Source organism: Apteryx mantelli, chromosome 1 (genome assembly GCF_036417845.1).
Source record: "Apteryx mantelli isolate bAptMan1 chromosome 1, bAptMan1.hap1, whole genome shotgun sequence".
NCBI lineage: Eukaryota > Metazoa > Chordata > Aves > Apterygiformes > Apterygidae > Apteryx > Apteryx mantelli.
This window is the reverse complement of record NC_089978.1, coordinates 195376609-195395461: the sequence shown is the minus strand read 5'-3', so window position 1 is coordinate 195395461 and position 18853 is coordinate 195376609. Positions and strand designations below refer to the sequence as shown.

Below are 18853 nucleotides of genomic sequence, written 5' to 3'. Positions count from 1 at the left end.
ATGGATGCCTGTGTAGTTATCACTGTGGGTAAAAATGACACCTTCATGTGCAGGGCAGTCTCTGTGAAGGTAGAAAAAGGGCAGACTGGTGCGCAAAGGGAGGGTGAACCTGGAGCCAAGGGCTGCAGCAAGGCAGGTGGGGGCCGCAGCCTCCTTGCCCGGGGCACGGTCCCAGAGGACAGAATCACAGAGCGGTAGAGGTTGGAAGGGACCTCTGGAGATCATCTAGTTCAGCTCCCCTGCTCAGGCAGGGCCACCTAGAGCATACTGCCCACGACCCCATGCAGACAGCTTTTGAATATCTTCGAGGATGGAGACTACACCACCTTTCTGGGCAACCTGTGAACCCGAGCAAGAAGAGTAGAGCAGGTCTGGTGACAGTAAGCAGGGTTAGCCAAGAGTCCCAGGGTGGTGCGTAGGGATGTGCAGGTCCGCAGTCAGGCCAGGAAGTCAAGTCCCCATGTCAGGGTCAGGGTCGAGAGCAACATGGCCAGGCACAGACCTGGCCCCAGCGTAGCTCAGGCAGAGACCGAGGACAAGAGCCTAACTTCAGAGCAGCTCCTGAGCTCTGAGGGGCCGAGCCTCTGCTGTGGTCTCTCGCAGCTCTTCCAGTACAGCTGCACTATGTAAGTCAGCCCTGTACGGAGTCAGCCAAGCTCCTGTGTTTGGAGCCCTGGCAGCACCTTCTAGGCCTGAGGGATGAATTCTTTCTCTGGAAGAAAGGTAAATAAAAGCATCATAAATCTAACAACTGTGTGAAGTTGGCTTTGTTCAAGGTCATTTCTTGTGCCCTGTCTCCTGTATCAGTTGGATAGGAGACAGTTCACGTTTTGCTCTTCTAAATTGTCATTGCTTCTGAGGGTAGGAGGTACCAATGTGACACAGGAGTTTCATACCTTATTGTTCACTAGTACGTGTTTCAGCCCATCTTTCAGAGTCCTAGGCACCTGGAAGAGGAATTCCGAGAAGTGCTTTTGAAGTTGCTCTGGCTATCCTGTTCTCATAAATATATATGCATTTTTGCTCAGTAGCATGTAACCTTTATCTGCCTTCCCCCTAATTGTTTAAGTTCAGATTTGTTGTTAAAGCCCTGTGTTTTAGAGATGTTAGTTTTATAAGATACTGTTGTAGAATGAGTCAAGTGCCTTTGCGGAGGTGCATTTGTAGTAATAGGGCTAGTAGTATTTATGTGGCTTCTTTGCTGTTAGAACAGTTGCTTCTGAATGATGGGGATTATGTTTAGGCAATTTAGGAATGAATCTAAAATTTCTGCTGTTGGTGGCTCTTTGAAGTGTTTGCTATGCTGTATTTCCAGGTTAGGTTAGGTTAGCTTAGGTTTGGTTTGGTTTGGTTTGTTATTTACAAAAGGCAAGGACATGATGGGTATATGTTCAATATATATAGAAAAAGTACATTTCCGCGGAGAGGAAGACAGAGTTTTACTTGATCTTTGGGGCCTATTGAAAATCTGGTACTTCCTAAAAATTCTTGAAAACGAACTACCGCTTTGATCCAGAGGGAATATGCCTTCCTCCTCAACTTGAAAAGGTACTTTCTGAAGCACTATTATGAAGCTTTCAGCGTAGTGGAAAGAAGAGTATCTGTTTGTTGCGAGTTCTGTATTGAAGCTCTGACTCTGACAAGCATATGAAGAAGCCCCTGAAACATGATGTGGTGTTCCCGATGAAAGGAGAAGGTGGCTAGGTATATGTGTATTTGATTTTCTGTGAGCATACGAGGAGCTCGTTAAGGAAAAGCCCTGGTACTTTTCAGCCTGTCCACATGGGTGAAATGCTGCTAGCCTGTGCTGTCTAGGCGAGGTATTTGTTGGTTTGTGAGCTGTTGCTGCAGAACTGAGAAAGGATGGGAACCTGAGCAGTGCTATCAGAAATCATTTAAAAGATGTGCTTTCCTTTGGTTTAAATACCAAGTCAGCAGATGACAACTCCAGTCTCGATGGAGACGTTTCATGGATTTTCACAGAAGTGAGTAACTTGAGATGTCTGTGGTTTTTGTTTTGTTTTGTTTTTTTCTGACCACAGGTTGGTGAACTTTCCCAACAGCTGGAGATAGAGTCTAAAAAATCCGTGCAGCTAGAAGCAAGAAATCAGGATCTAGGAGAAGAGTTGTCTTCTGTGCGCGGGAATCAGGAAAAGCTGGAGAAGAGCAAATGCCAGCTGAAAGAAGAGGTGTCTAACCTCAAACATCGTTTAGAGACTAATGTAGTGGATCACAACCAAATAGAACGATATAAAAAAGAGATTGAAGAAAGAGCTGGGCAAGAGTTAAGACAAAAACTACAAGAAGTTAACCTGTTTCTGCAGGTAAATGTATTTATCATTTAGTATGTAGTCACATAATGTAGTCTACATTATGTGACTTTGTTGTTGTTGTCACCTTTTAGTATTTTACCTTCGGTATCTGGTTCTCTCTGTTAGTGCTATACTTCTGCCTTTCCTGAAGAAAAATGGGAGAAGGGAAAGCAGTTGCACAAAAATGCTTTCATGCGCGTGCATGTGCAATATGTGTGTATGAAAGACTGGGCATGCTCTTTGATTGCCTTCCAGTGGCGTCTGCAGGTCCTTGAGTCAAAGGCCTGCCAAAGGCAGATTTCCGTTTTTTGCAGTTCTCCGGGGGAATCACCATCTTGTCTTCTCGTTTTGGCTGTCTGTTGTGAGGAATTGGCATTATTTTGTGTTATCCCCTTGGCTGCAGAATTGAGTCCAGGGAGATCACAGGTAGCACAGGAGAGCATGGGGACCTGGGCTCTTTTTGTCTTCAGAAAGCTGTTGAATGGCCATTTCAACTCAGCATTTGTGTGGCCAGGCATACGGGTGCTACTTTGTCATTCTGCGGGGGAAAGTGCTCAGAAAAGAAGTCGCTGAAGTTGCTTTCCTTTTTTGGGAGGCTCTTGTAATTTCAGTGAGGAATTATTTTGTGTATGCCCTGTCCTACAGGGATAGTGTTCTTTCAATAATAGCTTTGATTAATAACAGTGGTAAGAGCAGGTTTCTTTCAGACTTTGCAAATGAAATAATGTGATGGTTTGCTCTCTTCCTTCATTGTTGATGGTAGTGAGGAGGCACGGTTGTGCCTTCTGAGTAAGGCTGTGCTCTTTAGATAGGTTGTGTGAAATTGATCCCTTTTTCTTTCTGGTTGTTGAAATTGTATTGTCCGCTTCAGACGCAGGCAGCCTCGCAGGACAGATTAGAACAAATAAGAGCCAGTCATCATGCCTCATTGAGAAACCAGCTAAAGCACAGAATTAGAGATCTGGAATCAGAATTGGATAGAATAAAAAATACACAACAAGACAATATTTTTCAAAAAGAATCCACACAGGCAGAAGTGGGAAAGTACAAAGAACTCTATTTGGAAGAAGTAAAAATTAGAAGGTGCCTAGCAAATAAACTAGAAAGGTAAGTAAGTCTACGCTTTTTTTTTTTTTTTTTTTTTTGAACAAGTAATAGGATACTACTTTTTTGTCATGAATTTTCCTCCTAAAATCTCTCTTCTACATCTGGTCAGTATGCTGGTTGTAAGTCTAAGATGGCATATTTATGAAGAAAGTAAGCTAAGACCTTTCCCTGTATTTAGGACTGTCTTCCTTTCTCTTTGGTGTTCCAGCAGTAACACAACTGATCATGCCTTTGTAGAGGATTTCTGAAGTTATCTGTGTTCTACTAGTCAGCCTTCCGGCCAATCTGTAATAGCCTATTCTTCTTCTATATACAGCGAAAAAGAAAAAATTCATGTTCTGTCCTGTTGTCCTCCAACTATAAATGCTTGAATAAGAAGAGGCCCTTCGGAGAACAGAAGTTGATTCTGTGGAGCAAAAGAATCTTTTTGTCTTCCATTTTAGCAGCGCATCTTTGGTTTGAGTTTACATTGGGAAGTGGAGGATAGCCCAGAGTGACTACTGTTCAGGAAAAAGTCATGTAAATAGATGGCATTGATTGTTTTGAAGCTCTGATCTGAAAAGCCCTAAGTATTGGTGACTCTTGCTGCTCCCTACAGGTAGTCTGACTTCTTGGAAGTAGGCTCTTCAAAAACTCCAGATCAGATGAGGTTCTCTTTTTGGACCCTCGTAAGCCCTTCCATTTTCAGAAGTCTAATAATAGTCTAAGACCTGGAAAATAACTTTCTGAAAGCATTACCAAAAATATTTCATGCACGCTTCTGAATTTTTCGCAGAGCTAATGAGAGACTAGCAGAAGCCAATGCTAAACTCCTTAACGAGCGCCATAGAAGCAGATCTTTAATTGCAAGCAGCATTGTCAGTGGAGGAGGTCTGACTGCAAGCCCAGTTCTGTATTCAACTCGGCTGGGACATCTCGGCAGCAATTTGGCACTGAATAGAAGTCTTAGTCTTGGAGGAAGCTTCGTGAGCCCAACTGGGAATGCTTTATCGTCAAGAAATAGAGTTGAAGCCTATGTGGCTAAGGTAAGGCTTTTTTCTTTTTTCTTTTTTTTCTTTAAATGTGATTCTAAACTACTTCTAAAGAATATCAGTAAGCAAGGTTACGCTTCTGAACTGAAGATCAGCATCCATTTCTAGTTCCAAGACATGCAGTCTAATCTGCTAAAACAGCTGCTTGTCATCCAGATAATACACAAGTATGTGGGGTAGGGGCAAAGTATTTTAGTCACCTGGGTTGTACAAAATTCAAGAGTGCTCACAGACCAAAAATTATTTGCATCTACATAGTGATTTTATAACTGTATTCTTTTAAAAGAGAAAAAGTGATAACGAATGCTGTTGCATGGGAAGCTCCCAGTCGACATATTTATTACAGGTCATTAGAAATTCTCTAGATTAAAAGTAGGTAACCTATTTTAAATTGATAACTTTATGATGAGTGTAAAAGCCCAACAGATGTCTTTAAGGCACATTTTCCTTCCTCACTGATCCTCATTCTAGTGCCTTCGTCACTGGAAGGTGTTCTAGTACGTTAATATCAACAAATGGATGCTTCAAAAAAGAAGAATGATATAAGTGCAATTGTTTAACTTCTCACTCTATACTGTCGTGAAGGATTTGTGCTATGCCTAGGACACGTTTCTTTTTAGGAGTTCCTGCTATATATTATTAATTCATTTGGTCTTCCTTTTCACGGATGAATACTGTGTAGTTGCACAGGTAAAACTGACTGCCCCTTGGAAACTCCTTTCAGCTCTAATTTGGCAGCAATGCTGCAACCTTGGCAATGCCTCTGGCCAAAGTGTGCTCCATAGCTAGCAGTGTATGCGATAGTATGTTCCTCACAGAATGGTAGCATCATATCATAAGATTTGGGAGCCACGTGTCAATAGTTGGACAAGGAAGTACGTAATTCTTCACAAAATGCCACGATCTCTTCCCTTCTTTGCATAGAATGGAGGCATGGACAAGCTCTCCTCTGCCGTCTGTTTTATCCCCCCTTTATCCTGTTGTTGACAGAACAGGAGAAGTACTTGGGTAGCTCTAATTCTGACTCGGTGCTGTGGCACTGCCCACATACCGAGGATTCTGTTTAAACAAGGTGTCTGTGTACTGCGCTGGATTTCAAGCAAACAAACAAGCAAACAAACAAACGGGTAACAGGCAAAGCAGTGCAAGTAACGAGCAGCAGTGGCAGTTGCAGAGATGAATTTTTTTGGATCCCTGTGAATGCTTGTTTCAGATGAGAGAGGAGGATGCACGTTACAGAAAGAATTTGGGAGGCAGCCAGTACTGTCCCATCAGCAGGGGCTGTTCTGTATGCAAGCAGTGGAAAGCAGGCAAAATGCAAGGACCTTTTACAAGAGTGAAATAAGGTGAAGGCCGGGACGAGGGAACAGGAGCGGTAGGACAAGGGAGGAAAGCGAAGGACACAGAAAATGGAGCGGGATGTTAAAGAAGGAAAATCATCCTCCTTCTAGGAAAACACTGTCCTAGCTTAAGAGAAAAGGACTGAAAGTTTTGCCTTTTTTTGATATGCCTATGTTCTTTCTTATTTTTGTATGTGTGGCCTCTTAAGGGCTTCTCTTCCTCCCATTTGGAGAATAGTCACAAGACATTGCATTGTGAGAGCCCTGTGTGAGACAGAGCTCTTCGATAATGGAAGCTCCATGTTTTTAGAATCAGCAATATTTTACTTCTTACCACAAGAACTGCTGTTAACATCATGACAACATTCATGAACTTGATTGATTCAGAACTTCCTTTTGGAAAGTTCTCATTTGTTCTCATTGTAACAATGTCTAGACTGATAGCTTACCGAAATGAAGCCATGCCGATGTGTTTGGGGTCCAAATCCAGCCAGGGAATCCTACTTGATGGTGCTAAGTGTTGTCACTCGCTTTGCAGGAGCTGAATGCAGAAGTCATAGTTAGGTGTCTAATACACATATGCAAAGGACAAGGAGGTGGCATGGCACCTTGGTTTGGGATTCACAACAGCCAGCATGCTAAGGGAGGCTCTGTGCCTGTCAGCCAGTAAAAGGACCAGAGAGCTGTTGTGAAATTTGCTGGACTTGAGTACATCGGTTCAGTCCTTATGTACAAAGGTGGGATTGTTGTTCAGTATGTACCAGAGCATCTGTGATTCAGGCGCTGTGTATTGGCACCTGTCTTGCTGCTTACTTTCCTTTAGAAAGTGGCTGCTGTTCTTCTTGGGTATAGGGTACTTTTCTGAAAAAGCCTGAATGGCTTTGAGACCCCTCAAAGGCTGCTGAAGGAGGGGCCTTGACACCATTTCTTTGACTTCTGGGCAAATGTCCTGATCGGGTCGTTCTCCCCAGACTCTGGGCAGCACCAGCTCTTTGCAGTGGCCTTAAGTGAAAGTGTCTGCAACTGCAGTTGTTTGTGCTGAGCTCAGTAACGCCCATGTATATGTTGAGCATGCTGACCACACTGGGCCCCGGAGCAGCATTTGTGAGTCCTTTCCTGTAGTCCGGGGCTGCACAGCCTTTCAGCTGGGTAAAGAGACTGATGGCAAGAGCCTGAGCGCACATTGTAGTAGAATCTGAGATGCCTCTGCTTCTTTGTGAAACCATTGGTGTCCCTGGACTTGCAAGTACACGATCGGTTCCACAGAGCTCGATGTGATTTTTGCAGACTTAGACGCCTAAATCCCATGGCAGTTGCACTTCAGGGATTAAAGTCCCTGGTCTAGCCCTGTGTTTGAGCAACTGTCAGTACCAAGGTGTGTGAGAATGCGCTGCTAGCTTCAGCAGGCATCACTTCTATATCAGAAACAGTTTCCAAGGGTTCCCTTTCTTTGGTGTGAGTTTCTGCACCCTGCATCATGATGAATGCCAGTGCTCTCTGAGCTGGGGCAGTGTGTTTGCTTGCTCTCTCACAGGTGAGTTGCTGTTACAAGGAGAAGGTGATTCCAAATCATCACATACCTCATTGGTTCTTCAGTATGGCTTAGTTAACTGGCATTGGCTTGCAGTATTCCAGGCAAATAAACTGCTGTAGTCTGACTTTTGCTTCACAAGTTGACTGGGCAGAAAATGGTTCAAAGTAAAACATCGTCAGCCGTGTATGTTGTGTGGTAGCAAACTTTCTGCCATGGCCCAAAAGAATCCTTCAATACAGCACTGGCTGAAGCAGTTTTCCTGATAGACTATCGTTCAACCTGTAGTTGCAACATGCCTCTTGTAGTCATCTCATATTATGTGTTTGCAATGTTATGGCTTCTGGGGTAGCTAATCCACCTGACAAATGGATCACACCTGTTATAACGGAACGTCTTTAAACTACAGAAATGGGTTGTTTTACCCTCTTGACCAGTTCTGACATTCAGAAAGTTCTTGACAGTAACAACGGTTATACCTGAAATGCCAGTAATGTTCTGAATTGAGTTACTAGACTCTGAGCATCATCTCATGGAGTCTCACACGATGATCCAGATTACTTTGTCCTCGGGCAGCCCCCATGAGTAAATAGTAAGTTGGCACGACTGTCTGAAAAAGAACTAGCTGAAAGGTGACCGCTTTCAAGGGCGAAAGCCAGTGCGTTGCTGCCTGCAGAGAGGAGCAGTGAGATGAGCAGTATGGCAGCGCAGAACTCAGTACAGAAAATATCAGAGGTCGCTGTTCTGTTTTCCAGCTCTGTGACGAATCTGGCAGAAGCATTTCTGGAATCTGCAGTTCTCATCCTTACTGCTCAGGAGGTTCGGGATGGTCAGCTGCTGTGATGCCCTTTGCATAGGGGTGAGGGGGAAGGGGACCAATGGAGGCAAGTTACAGTACTCAAGAGCGTGTATCTTGCCTGACTCTTGATTCATCTTCCAGCAACTAGTGACTCACCTTTTATTTTCCCCACTCGCTCCTCTTTCCTCAGACCTGGATGAAAAGCACAAAGGTGTTAATAGCATGAGTGAGAAGAAAACACAATCTTTTTCTTCTGTTGACTGATTTGCACTGGTTGGGGAGGTCCCTGTGGACCATATGGTCATTGTGAAGGTTCCAGAAACCAGGGAAAGTGGTTTCTTCCAACACCTCAACTGCTACTGCTTCTCTTAGGATTGGTCCTGTTTTTGAGTCATCTTTTGGTCTGGGCATTATGTTTTCCTGCTTCTTTCTGTCAACGATTTCTCCCTTTATCTGTTAGGCTTCTTTCCAGGCTTTTGTTGCTGCTCCCCCCTGTTTGTAAATGGAGGCTTGGGGGGCTGGGGCTCCCGGTTTTCTCTTGGTTCCTTCGGCTCCCGGCTCCCCTCCTGCAGCCGTGAAGGCAGAGGCTATTGCGACAGAGCATCCCCGAGCGGTTCTTCGCCTTGAGGAGCGGGCGAATTTGGCTGCAGCGCTGCCTGGCGAGAGGGCCCTTGCCTCCACTCTCCCGGACTGAGGCCCCGCTTGTTTGGGCCTGGAGCGGCCTGTGACCGCTGCTGCTGCGAGGGTTTGCAGAGCGCTTCCCTTCCTGAGGCTCTGGCGCTCTCCGGCCTGGGGCGTTTGCTGTTGAGTACAGTAAAGGGTATTTTGGTTCTTCTCGTTGCCGGCGTGTTGCTAGAGGAGCCTGCTGACCTGTCGCTGAAAGGAATGAGGATTCCCGCCGGGATTCAGCACTGAAACGACAGAGTCGCAGAAGGGCCGAGGTCGGAAGGGGCCTCGGGAGATGCTCTGGGCCAGGGCCCTGTCAAAGCAGGCTCGCGCAGAGCAGGTTGCTCAGGGCCGTGTCCAGCCGGCGTTTGAGCATCTCCGAGGATGGAGACGCCAGCACCTCTCCGGGCACTGACGGGCCCTGAGCAGCCTCACCTGGGGCCCCCGTTATATTGAAATGGAATTTCCTCTGTTTCAGTTTGTGCCCATTCCTTTTGTTCTTTCACCAGTTACTGCTGAGAAGGGTCTGGCTCTGTTGTCTTTACCACCTGCCCCATCAGGCATCTTTGCACACTATAAGATCCCCCCAGAGCCTTTTCTTCTCCATGCTAAACAATCTCAGCTCACCCGGGTCAGGTGCTCCAAGCCCCTAATCATCTTCGTGGCCCTAATGTTTGCTAATTACATAAGCCTGGAAGTTGCATACCCTCTGTTTTGACAGTCACTTCTATGTGTCGCTTTTTTTTTTTTTCCTGTGCTGTGGAATATGTCGGTCTTGCAGCAGCTGCTGTTGCAACTGTTCTCTTACAAAGCTGCAGAAGTAGCCTCAGCTGAGGTTGGCCCAGTGTACGGCATTTATGCATGTTTCAGCTAAATGGACGTTCTACTCATGTATTTAAGGCTAGAGCGTAACCGTACGTTGTTATAAATTCCCTGTGACGTTTTTCTGTATTGTTTTAGAAGTCCAGTTATGAACCAGCTGGTGAGTTACAGATCATTTTGCGATACGGTTTATTGTTGCTCAGCAATGAGAATGCTACACTCCAGCTGACCAAGAGTTTCTCATCAAAAAATTCAAACCTCAAACCTAGATGTTTTCCATTTGTATTACATATTATGGCTGGGTTTTAAAATGCTTTAGAAGCTAATATTAGAAAAATGTAACTATTGAAATATTAACTATATTTTATATATAATTCTAGGTACGGCGGGAACTGGATGAAAAAATCACTAAAGAACTTGAACAAGGTAATTTGTTAGAATATGTCCCAATTTAATTTTATTTCCAGTTTAGTTTTAGCTCCAATTTTATTTCAAAGGTTTTTCAATTTAGAGTTTTGTGTGGAAATTTCCTGGCTACCAAAATATTTGTCCAGAATATTTTGCAGTTGCCTAAAAACAAAACAAAAAATCCCCCCAAACCAAACAAACAGGAAGAAAACCAGCCCCTCTTCCCCACAGAGATAAACTTGGTTTAAGCTGAAGTCGCTTTTCGCTACAGTTAATCGTTAAGCACAAATGTTGAACACAAAAGAAGCCCTGCATTAAGATTTTTATATACTTCAATCGCTTCTCCTCCTATACACGTTGATTGCATTCAGCGCTAAAGCATGCCATATACGTTCTCTGGTGTTAGTTCTTGATGTATGCTGTCTCATTTATTGCTTGCATTTGTTGTTTATACATTGCAGTCTTTTGGGGGTCAGCCAGAAAAATACAAATCAGTAACAAAAGATATCTCTTTTTAGAAAAAGATCATTTAGCAGCTTTTAAGAAAACATACAATGATTTGATTGCTTATAATATACAGCATAAGCAAAACATACAGGTTCTATAATATGAAGCCAGGTTTCCATAGAATAATTCCACCTTTTCATAATGATTGTTCCTCCAGAGTCACGGCTTTGCAGTGACTGGGTCTGTTTCAAAGCAGGTAGCCCCGGAGAGCGTTTACTTCTATTCCAGTAGTCGTCAATCCGCCAGCAAGTGGCCAGCCATTTCTTTATAGCTGCTCTTTCCACTTGTTTGGACGGACACAAATCTGTTGCATTGAATCTGTTTGCATTTTGAACGTAATTACATGCCCAGGAAGAATAATATTATTTATTTGGTTTTGAGACTTTGTGTGAATATGGGTGAATATGGTGGCTGGAAAAAGACAGCAAATGGCTTTTTGAATATGGTGGCTGGAGAAAGACAGCAAATGGCTTGTTGTTGTTGTTGTTGTTGTTGTTGTTGTTTTTGCTTTCATTCAATGTGTGCTTTCATGGAAGGAAGCATTTTGATAGAGCAAGCTATATAGACGCCCATCAGAGAAGGATATATTAATAGTATGCTGGGAGGCTTGTCTTGGCCTGACTGCAGTACAAAAGTATTTGCCTTTTCAAAGGCTGATTATTTTGGATTTTATCCCAGAAAATGCAGAAGCTGTTTTAAAGTGTAGCATTCCAAAAAAGAACTGCTGTGAACTTTTAAGGAAAATGGAAACTTGAGTGTAAAGAGGTCTGCGGGATACTAAATCTACCACTGGTGTAAGCAGAAGTCATTTTTGAGTTTCCTGAAGGCTTTTTGTGTGTAGCCTCTGGAATTTCTTTCACTAGCTTTAGCAATATTGTTGACTAATAATCAAACATGAAAAATCATATTTATTTCTTTGTGCCTGTCCTATTGACTGTTTGTTTCCCTTGGATGTTTTTAAATCTCTCTCCAGCTCTTCACCCTTTGCAGTTACCCACTTTTTTCCAGTGACTTATTTGGCACAGTCTACTGTAAAACTAATGCATGGAATCGTATCTTCTTTTTTTCTCCCCAGCCACTGCTGAACTTGAAACTGGATCTGCTGGAGCTTTCCCCATGGTATCTACCGATGGATCTTCAAAAAATGTAAATGCAGACCAGGATCCACTTTCCAGGGCAATACAGGAGTACCGTGATGTTTTAACCAAAAATTATTTGATTTGATCAAATACTAGGGAAAGGCTGTGTAAATTATATGGTTTACTTAGCATGTTAATGGTTTTCCATTAGATAGTTTAGATGTGAAAAATCTTTATTGCAGTTTGAATAGAAACTCTAACTGTAGTAAATGGATGTCAAGCACACTGCACTTGTCTGTAAAGAATATTGCAGGGATATAGTGTTTGTTTATTTTGCACTCACAATAAGAAGCATATCTAGTTTTCGTGACTAGCAGATTGACTAATCTTGATTCCTGAGCTTGACAGAACTGCTGAAACGTCTCTTATTAGAGCAGATGCATTGTCTTGCCCCATTCATGTTCTGTGCTTTAACCAAAGCATTCCCTTTGTCCTTCTTCATCCTTTTCATTTTATGTGAATTTAAGGTTTCTAGTGTTATTTTGATACTTAGCACATTATCTAATCTGCTTTATGCCTGCTACTTCCATTCTGATGCAGTGAATATTTAGGTTGATTAACTGCAAGTTTCACCAGTGCTCAAGCTGGAGAATAGGGCATTTTACATTGCTGTCGCTTTTTTGGGCTTCAGGTTAAAAAGTACTGTTGGCAGGTTAAAAAGTACTGTTAGCTTTTAGCAGTGCCAAGAAAATTGATGTGTGGTCTTTTTGGTATGTTTGTTTCAGTATCCCATGTTGATTTTTGTATTCTATAATGCTGCGGCTTTAGACATTTGCAGTCGCTAGATCAACATCTATGCTGCTCCGGAAACACTTTGTAAAGGAAAAAGGAAGGTTAATATATCAACCCTCAGTTTCCTCAATATTTTCCAAAATTTATGTGACAGGATAGCCAAGCTTTTTGTTGCTGCTGTAGTGGCTGATGATGCGATGGCTGTAACCCTGGTGAAGGGCAGTGCTGTGGGGCATTTGCATCAGAAACACATAGGCAGTTTGACTTACTCAGGGAGTTATGCACTGAAGATCAGCATTTGCCATTTCATGTCTCTAAAAGTTGTTAGTGATAAGAAGATGCTAAAACGGAGGAAGCACTAATTTCAGAAAGTTAAGAATGGTTATACTGAATTGAATGCAGACTGAAGATATTTGGTTTTACCTACCAATTCAAGGACTTAAGTTCCTAGGCAGTGAGGAAAAGCACCAAACGCTGCCATCACTCTCTGCTGCTTTTTTATAGGAGGACAGAGTATTATCTACACAAAACTGTTGTACTTAATTCAAAATATTCTGTTCCAACTTTGTAGTTAATAAATTTTGTATTCTAGCAATTCTGTTGTGTTTTTTGTTTTATCCTGTTCCTGTTCTTTGCTTTCTCCCCTCCCCTACTTATGACTGTACCCTCTTACTCCCTCTGCTTGTCTCTCTCCCAGAGTAGTACCTGTCGGACTGCTGCCAAAGGGGGAACGCTGGTAGGAGTCTGGCCTGTTGCTGCATTTTTGGGAAGCGGCTGCGTTTTGTCCCAGGATTGGAGCTGTTCAGCCCTAACCAGCACGGGTGGTGAAAGTCATGGCTTTGAAGGCTTAGTCGGGCTTTCTTCCTGGGCAGGCAGTTAGCCCTTCTCCCTGCCTCCCTTGCTCTCCCTCGCCTTGGTCTGACCAAAACCCACTTATGCAGACACCTCCAGGGCTGAGGGAAGAGAGGCCTCTCGTCCAAGTGAGAGCTCTCCTCTGCTGCCTTCAGCTGGCTTCACAGCTGCTCCTTCAGCCTGTCCTGGCAGGCAGGCCAAGGGCCAGAATGCAGACTGTGTCCTTTTCCTCAGTGGAGCCTGCAAGCAGGAGTGTGTTGAGACGGGCGCCTCGAGTTCAGGTCTTGCTAACACTGAGGCACTTGACTCCTGCTGCCTTTTAGAACAAGGCTTCCTGGGGTCTGGGCAGAAGGGAGGGGGAGAGCTTCTGGTAGCCATGAATGGTTGCAAAGCCCACCGGTCTGGAAGGGTATGGGGTCCATGTGCGGTCTGCTAAGGGGAAAGGGGTGAAGAAATTTTTCTGCCTGGCACCATAAATGGCAAAGACAAATTCAACTTTTGGCACGTTCTCATTTCCAAAGAGAAAGCAATTCATTTCTTAATTTCTTTACTAAGGTATGTTAGAAAGACTTTTGGGTTAGTAGCCTTAAGATGATTACTAGCTTTTTAAATTCAGTTGTAGAGAACATAGGATTCTGTTTCATAAAAAGAATCTCCTTATGCCAGTCCCTTTTCATTCAAGAGCAAATGGTATAAAAAGTTGTCCAGGGTTTGCTTTGTTCGGAATGTTGCATTGTATTTTAGGCACAAAACACGACTAGTTTCTTACTGTTATTCATTGGCAGAGTAGTTGCATGAAAGAGTGATTAAGGGTCATTTGAGCAGGGCTGCCATAGCACTAGTGTGTACACCAAGTAAGTCTCGACTTCTGAGATGTCCAGGCAGCCTCTTGTGATTCATTGCAGACCTCTGCAGCTCTAACTGCTTTGCTGTTGCTATGCGGAGAGAATTTAAATTTGGTCTACGTATATGCCTACTGACCATCTTTGTCTGTTTTCACCTTTGCTTTCTGTGTGGCACCTATTGCCACACTTACTCTGAACTTGGAGATAAATGTCGGAGTGGGGGGACGGGCCCGGAGTAACGATGAGTCTCAATGTGAGTATGGTCGTTCTCCCTTTATTCAAGCTTTTACAGAGTATATATAGACAATGAGCAGAAGCTTGTGTTAGTAACAATGCTACTATTGGTTAAGGCCCCCTGTATACGCGCGATGTGCCGCGACAGGATTGGTGTCGGGCGACTGCTTGTGTTAGTGACAATGCTACTATTGGTTAAGGCCCCCTGTATACGCGCGATGTGCCGCGACAGGATTGGTGTCAGGCGACTGCTTGTGTTAGTGACAATGCTACTATTGGTTAAGGCCCCCTGTATACGCGCGATGTGCCGCGACAGGATTGGTGTCGGCACCGGCGATGTTCCTGTTTTCATCGTTTAGAGGAGACTTCAAGGACAGCAGCTTGCCCACACGCTGAGCCTTATTCCATGTAATCGTAGGCAGGATTGCTCACTTTTAACAGATCATGGCCCTTTTGGCCTAACCATTCCTCCACAGATAAACTACCTTTTACTAAAACCAAACAAACAAGAAGTTCAATTTGCTTAAAAAGGCAATGGTAAATGCTTCTTCACTGCTGGTTGTAAGTGACAGGTGAAGGTTATTGGCTGCTAGACAAGCAGAACTGAAAATCAGTGTTAGCAACTGACATAACAGGAGTTCATTACTGTTACCATGAGGGTAACAGGTGAAAGAAAATCTAGTCAGTTCACTAACTTCAAAGTTGATTGGAGGGCAGGGAGGGGTTCCTTGTGCACTGTCAAAATGGGTGGCTGTTTCATGCTGCTTGTTGGAAACAGCCCCAGCTACCCTGAAAGTTTATCCGTTAACATGTTATGCAGCAATACAAGGGGTCACTCTTTACTCCTGAAAAAGAGCCATATCCTGTGCCACAAAGCAGAAATCCATCCTCTATGTAGGTGTGTGTGTCTCATAATTTCTGTCTAAGCCTCTGGATCAGTTACCTGGTGTCTTAGTGCTTGACTGCGTATTACTGGGACGTAGTAGGTACACACAGATTTTTTTTAATTCTGTTCATACAATGCAAGCAATGCAGACAGATTGCATGTGAAGAAGGGAATTTTGGTTTGTTACTGTACACCAATGCCTTTGTTCTTTGCACTCCAGAACAAGGGGTTTGGCTCTGTCAGATGAAGAATGCCTTTCTTGTGCAATGCTGAAAGACATGAGACTTGCGCAAGCAAATGCAGCATGTGAAAGAAACACAAGTGAGTTATGTCCCACCACAGAACCACATCTCTTCAACTCTGCTTGTTCAGGGACATCTTTCTCTAATGTATGTTCCCGTTGCTTCCATATCCATCACAACTTCACCTCCAGAACAGGGAACCAAGAACTTGATGAACTTTTCAAACGTTTCTGAAGTTCTAAGGTAGCTTAGCACGGACCTGAGAGGTTAAACCAGGGTGGAATAATACTGCTTTCACTGCGTCATACAATTCTCTTCCACAAAAGAAACTGCTTCATTTTCCATACTTTGGGAAATATTCTTGTCTTTAAGACCATACATCTACTTGTTTATGGTATGCCAGTCTACCTATGCACTGGCAGTGTCTTTTACTGTCAGCATTCTCCTTTGTAATGAAACAAAGAAAGATATTCTACTCATCAGTTCTTTCCAGCTGTCATGGCCAGATCTAACGAAGAGTCAAGATCACCAGGCAAGTTCGCAGTGATAAGGCAGATCCACAGATCTAGGTCAGGATCAGGACCAGTGATCACCAGGCAGGTCTGTTGTGATGAGGCAGGTCTGAGGTCAAGCCAGAATCCAGTCCCCCTGATCCTCACGGATCAGAGGGTCTGGATCAAGGCCATGTGTGGCCAGGTATGGGTATGGCTGAGACAGAGCTGCAGGCGGGTACACCATGCCAGAGCTCAGGCAGGGGCTGAAGACCCAGGGCTGAGCTGCAGTGGAGCTCCTGAGCCCAGGGGCAGAGGGTTGGGGGAGGCCTTGGGTGAGGCTGCTCAGGGCCAGTAAGGCCTATTAGTGCCAGCACTGCTTTCCTTGGGGAAAAGAGTGCATATGAGAAACAAGAAATCCCCTCACTTTCCCTCTTCTCAGCAGCAGTGCCCTCACGCAGGAAAGGGACAGCTCTGTGCCTGTGAGCACAGGGCAGGAAGAGCCAGGGTGATGGCTCCCCACAGTAGTGCTTGATGCCCACCTTCTGCCTCTGTTACTGGAGTTGTGCTGTTGGTAGTAAAATGCTGCTGATATCCAGCAGACAGTCTCTTAATGGGAAATTGCTTTTATAAAAAAATATTTTTCACAAGCAGAGAAGCACTGAAAAGGCAACAGAGGTGATTGATAAAATTAGTCTTTCCCTTCTGCCCAACTTGTGTTACTAGGAAGACTACTGTCACCACACTTCTTTGCAGTCTGATTTCCTGCTGAAGTGCTGGCTTCCCTGAGGCAGGAGTTGGTTTCTTCTTTACAGCCTCTCTCTGCTCTATGCCCTGAGTCATTTGCCTCTCAATTGCTTTGACAGATGAGACAGATAACTTGGTAATAGGTGTTTAAGGAGCTTTTTAAAGCTACTGTATTTGTCATTGTCATTTGTCATTTTGTCCTTGGAAATGCTTTGGCATGGCTTGTCCAGTCCTATTTCCCCCCAAAGTAGGGCAGGTGGGCTACATGATGGGTTTGTGTTGATTAAATATTCCCTGTAGCAGTAGTTTTCTTTAAAGCATTTGCTTTACTATGCTGAATAGGAAAGGACCACTTTGTCAAGAGTCCAACCACTCACAAGTGGAGGTGTTCATACAAGACAGGTCTGGTTCATAAAGGCTCGCAGCAGTGTAGCTGCGCTGCCTGCAAACAGTCACAAAAGGCTCCTCCACAGCAAATAACCAACCACAGAACTGTGATCACAAGGGAGAATCACAACTACCACGTGCTGCAACAGCGAGCAGGAGAGAGCGGGAACGTCATCAGTGGCCCAGGTTACAGAAGTAGCAAGGGTTTATGAAATACAGGTCCTGGGAAACTGAGCTTATCTGACACTACAGAGAAGTGTAAGAAGCTTCTCAGATGATCCCTGCCCTCTGATTTGGGGCAAGAAATGCCCTCAGTGCTCAAAGTCAGCAATTGGCTTAACTTGGTGTGAGGGCAGGGACATGGGGCAGGCACTTCAGTGCCTGCACTGCCAGTAGGCACAGCAGCTCACATGTGCTGTCCCTAGCCATGGCCAATCTCTCACTCTTCCGAGGAAGCTGAAAAAACAAGCAAACTGCTGTCGCCCAGTGATGAATTGAGGAGGAGGAGGAAAAAAAAAAAAAGGCTCTCTTCTTCTCACTGGTGATGTGAGGCATAGTTTTATTATAATGCTGGCCCAACAGTGAATTGGCTTTCAGTTCTCAGCTTCACCAACTCATCAAGTAGCCAAGCATTCCTGTCATAAATCCAATTTCTTATTGCCAAGAAGTCTCCTGTTTAGGTGCAGTCTCTTCTATAAGAGGAAAGAGCACCTCTTCAGCCACATTAAGGCCCTTGTTCTTCCTTTTATTTGGAGGAAGCCAGGAGCCAGTGGAGGAGGTGCTCCGGGTCCCCTTACAGACATAGGGGTTACTGTGTGGGGGTTGGGACACATGATTGGATGCTGGGGAAGAGCGTTTTGGGACTGCACAAAGCTTATTATGGGGAGTTGAAGAGAGGAACCAAAGGCAGGGACACAGAGGGGATCAGGGTGGTTTGGAGAGGAACAAGCATGGGAAAATAGAGGGATAAGGGGATAGCAGGGGCTGGTTGCATATAAGCAGGCTGCTGGTCAGTATGCTTGCCTGGCTGTGCCCTGCACCTGATCAGTGCCATCTGTCCCATTTTCTTATTAAACTTGATTTTTAACTCTTTTCCTGGGTGCAGAGCTCTCCCTTGTGTGTGCAGGGCTGTGTCTGGAGGGCTAAGTGCCAGCAGCTGGAGTCAGCCCGTGTGTGTGTGTGTGTGTGTGTGTGTGTGTGTGTGTGTGTGTGTGTGTGTGTGTGTGTTGGCAGCAACTGGGGCAAGCAAGGGGATGTGTGATCACTAGCAACCATCAGGCTGGGCCAGCCAGCAAGTAGGTGAAGTGGCTGAGGAACCAGGGGATTGTGTGTCTGGGAGTGAAACAACTGAAAAACACTGTAAAACCTTTCACCTGTAAAACCTCACAGAGCTGACACAATGACCTTTGGCTGGTGTAATTGTATACTCCTTGTGGCTGTCTAGCGTCTGTTAACTTAATGTTGCCATTCGCTTACTAACATCTTTTAACTTCTGAAACAGATTAAGCAAAGTGCTTAAAGAAACAGCTGTGTAAAGGACTCTTAATCCGCTTGTAATTATGGTGTCTCCTAAAACTCTTCAGCCTCCTCCACACTGGAATTTAAGGCAGCAGCCCGTCGAATCTTACTCCTCCAAATTTGCCATGGTGAAATGTACTTCCCTCTTACTAGTACAATGAGGTTGATGATTTTAGATTATGCATTTATATGAAAAAATTACCTTCCTCAGCAGCAAGAGTGATTACTGTGGCATCCTTCTGGAGCTTATGAACTGA

At 44.3% G+C, this 18853-nt stretch overlaps 1 protein-coding gene across 5 annotated transcripts in view; it reads left to right on the top strand.

Moving 5' to 3' along the window:
* Nucleotides 1-12989, top strand: part of ANKRD26 (ankyrin repeat domain containing 26) — a 63455-nt gene extending 50466 nt beyond the window's left edge. For all 5 annotated transcript variants that reach the window (XM_067315220.1, XM_067315203.1, XM_067315225.1 and 2 more), the window contains 5 exons: nucleotides 2043-2324; nucleotides 3184-3419; nucleotides 4195-4444; nucleotides 9989-10034; nucleotides 11599-12989. In XM_067315220.1, the coding sequence (XP_067171321.1) occupies nucleotides 2043-2324; nucleotides 3184-3419; nucleotides 4195-4444; nucleotides 9989-10034; nucleotides 11599-11747 (963 nt within the window). In that variant the 3' untranslated portion in view covers nucleotides 11748-12989. The remainder of the gene's footprint in view (nucleotides 1-2042; nucleotides 2325-3183; nucleotides 3420-4194; nucleotides 4445-9988; nucleotides 10035-11598) is intronic.
* The last annotated feature ends 5864 nt before the right edge of the window (nucleotides 12990-18853 follow it).